The 821-nt window shown below is 67.4% G+C and overlaps 1 protein-coding gene across 1 annotated transcript in view; it reads left to right on the top strand.

Annotated features, from left to right (window-relative positions):
• The first annotated feature begins 598 nt into the window (after positions 1-598).
• Positions 599-821, top strand: part of GTF2H4 (general transcription factor IIH subunit 4) — a 1849-nt gene continuing 1626 nt past the window's right edge. The window contains exon 1 of the mRNA XM_035901377.1: positions 599-648. Within this exon, the coding sequence (XP_035757270.1) occupies positions 637-648 (12 nt within the window). The 5' untranslated portion in view covers positions 599-636. The remainder of the gene's footprint in view (positions 649-821) is intronic.

Raw genomic sequence — 821 nt, 5'->3', positions numbered from 1 at the left:
TGGGGTGCCTCACAGGGGGGTTATTGGGGTGTCCCTGGGGGTATTGGGGTGTCTTTGGGGACACTGGGGGCATTGGGGTGCCCCACAGGAGGGACATTGGAGTGTCCCTGGGGACATTGGCGACATTGGGGTGCCTCTCAGGGGGGACATTGGAGTGACCCTGGGGGTATTGGGGTGCTCCTGGGGGTGCTGGGGACATTGGGGTGCCTCTCAGGGGGATATTGGGGTGTCCCTGGGGATTCTGGGGTCCCTCAGGGGGTGCTGGGGACATTGGGGTGCCCCACAGGGGGGTCATTGGGGTGTCCCTGGGGGTGCTGGGGACATTGGGGTGCCTCTCAGGGGGGTCATTGGGGTGTCCCCGGGGGTATTGGGGTGCTCCTGGGAGCACTGGGGACATTGGGGTGTCCCTGGGGACATTGGGGTGCCTCTCAGGGGGACATTGGGGTGTCCCTGGGGGTGCTGGGGTCCCTCAGGGGGTGCTGGGGACATTGGGGTGCCATAGAGGAGGGTATTGGCGTCTCCTCGGATGTGCTGGGGACATTGGGGTGCCCCTGGGGATATTGGGGTGCCTGTCGCTGACGTGTGTGTAACCCCCCCCAGATCATCCACTTCCTCCGCACCCGGGCGCACCCCGTCATGGCCAAGCAGGTGGGGGCCCCGACACCCACGTGTGCCCCCCCGGGGGGGTCCCCCGACACTTAGGTGTCCCTCAGGGGGGATGGGGGGTCCCCAACACTTGGGTGTGCCCAGGGGGGGATGGTGGGGGGGGGTCGCTGACACACAGGTCCCCCTGGGTGGGGGGGAACAGGAAGGGCCCCCCA

The sequence above is a fragment of the Egretta garzetta genome, unplaced genomic scaffold, assembly GCF_000687185.1.
Source record: "Egretta garzetta isolate BGI_Z169 unplaced genomic scaffold, ASM68718v1 scaffold2019, whole genome shotgun sequence".
Classification (NCBI taxonomy): Eukaryota; Metazoa; Chordata; class Aves; order Pelecaniformes; family Ardeidae; genus Egretta; species Egretta garzetta.
Note: the sequence above shows the minus strand (reverse complement) of the source record. Positions and strands in the feature narration are given on the sequence as shown.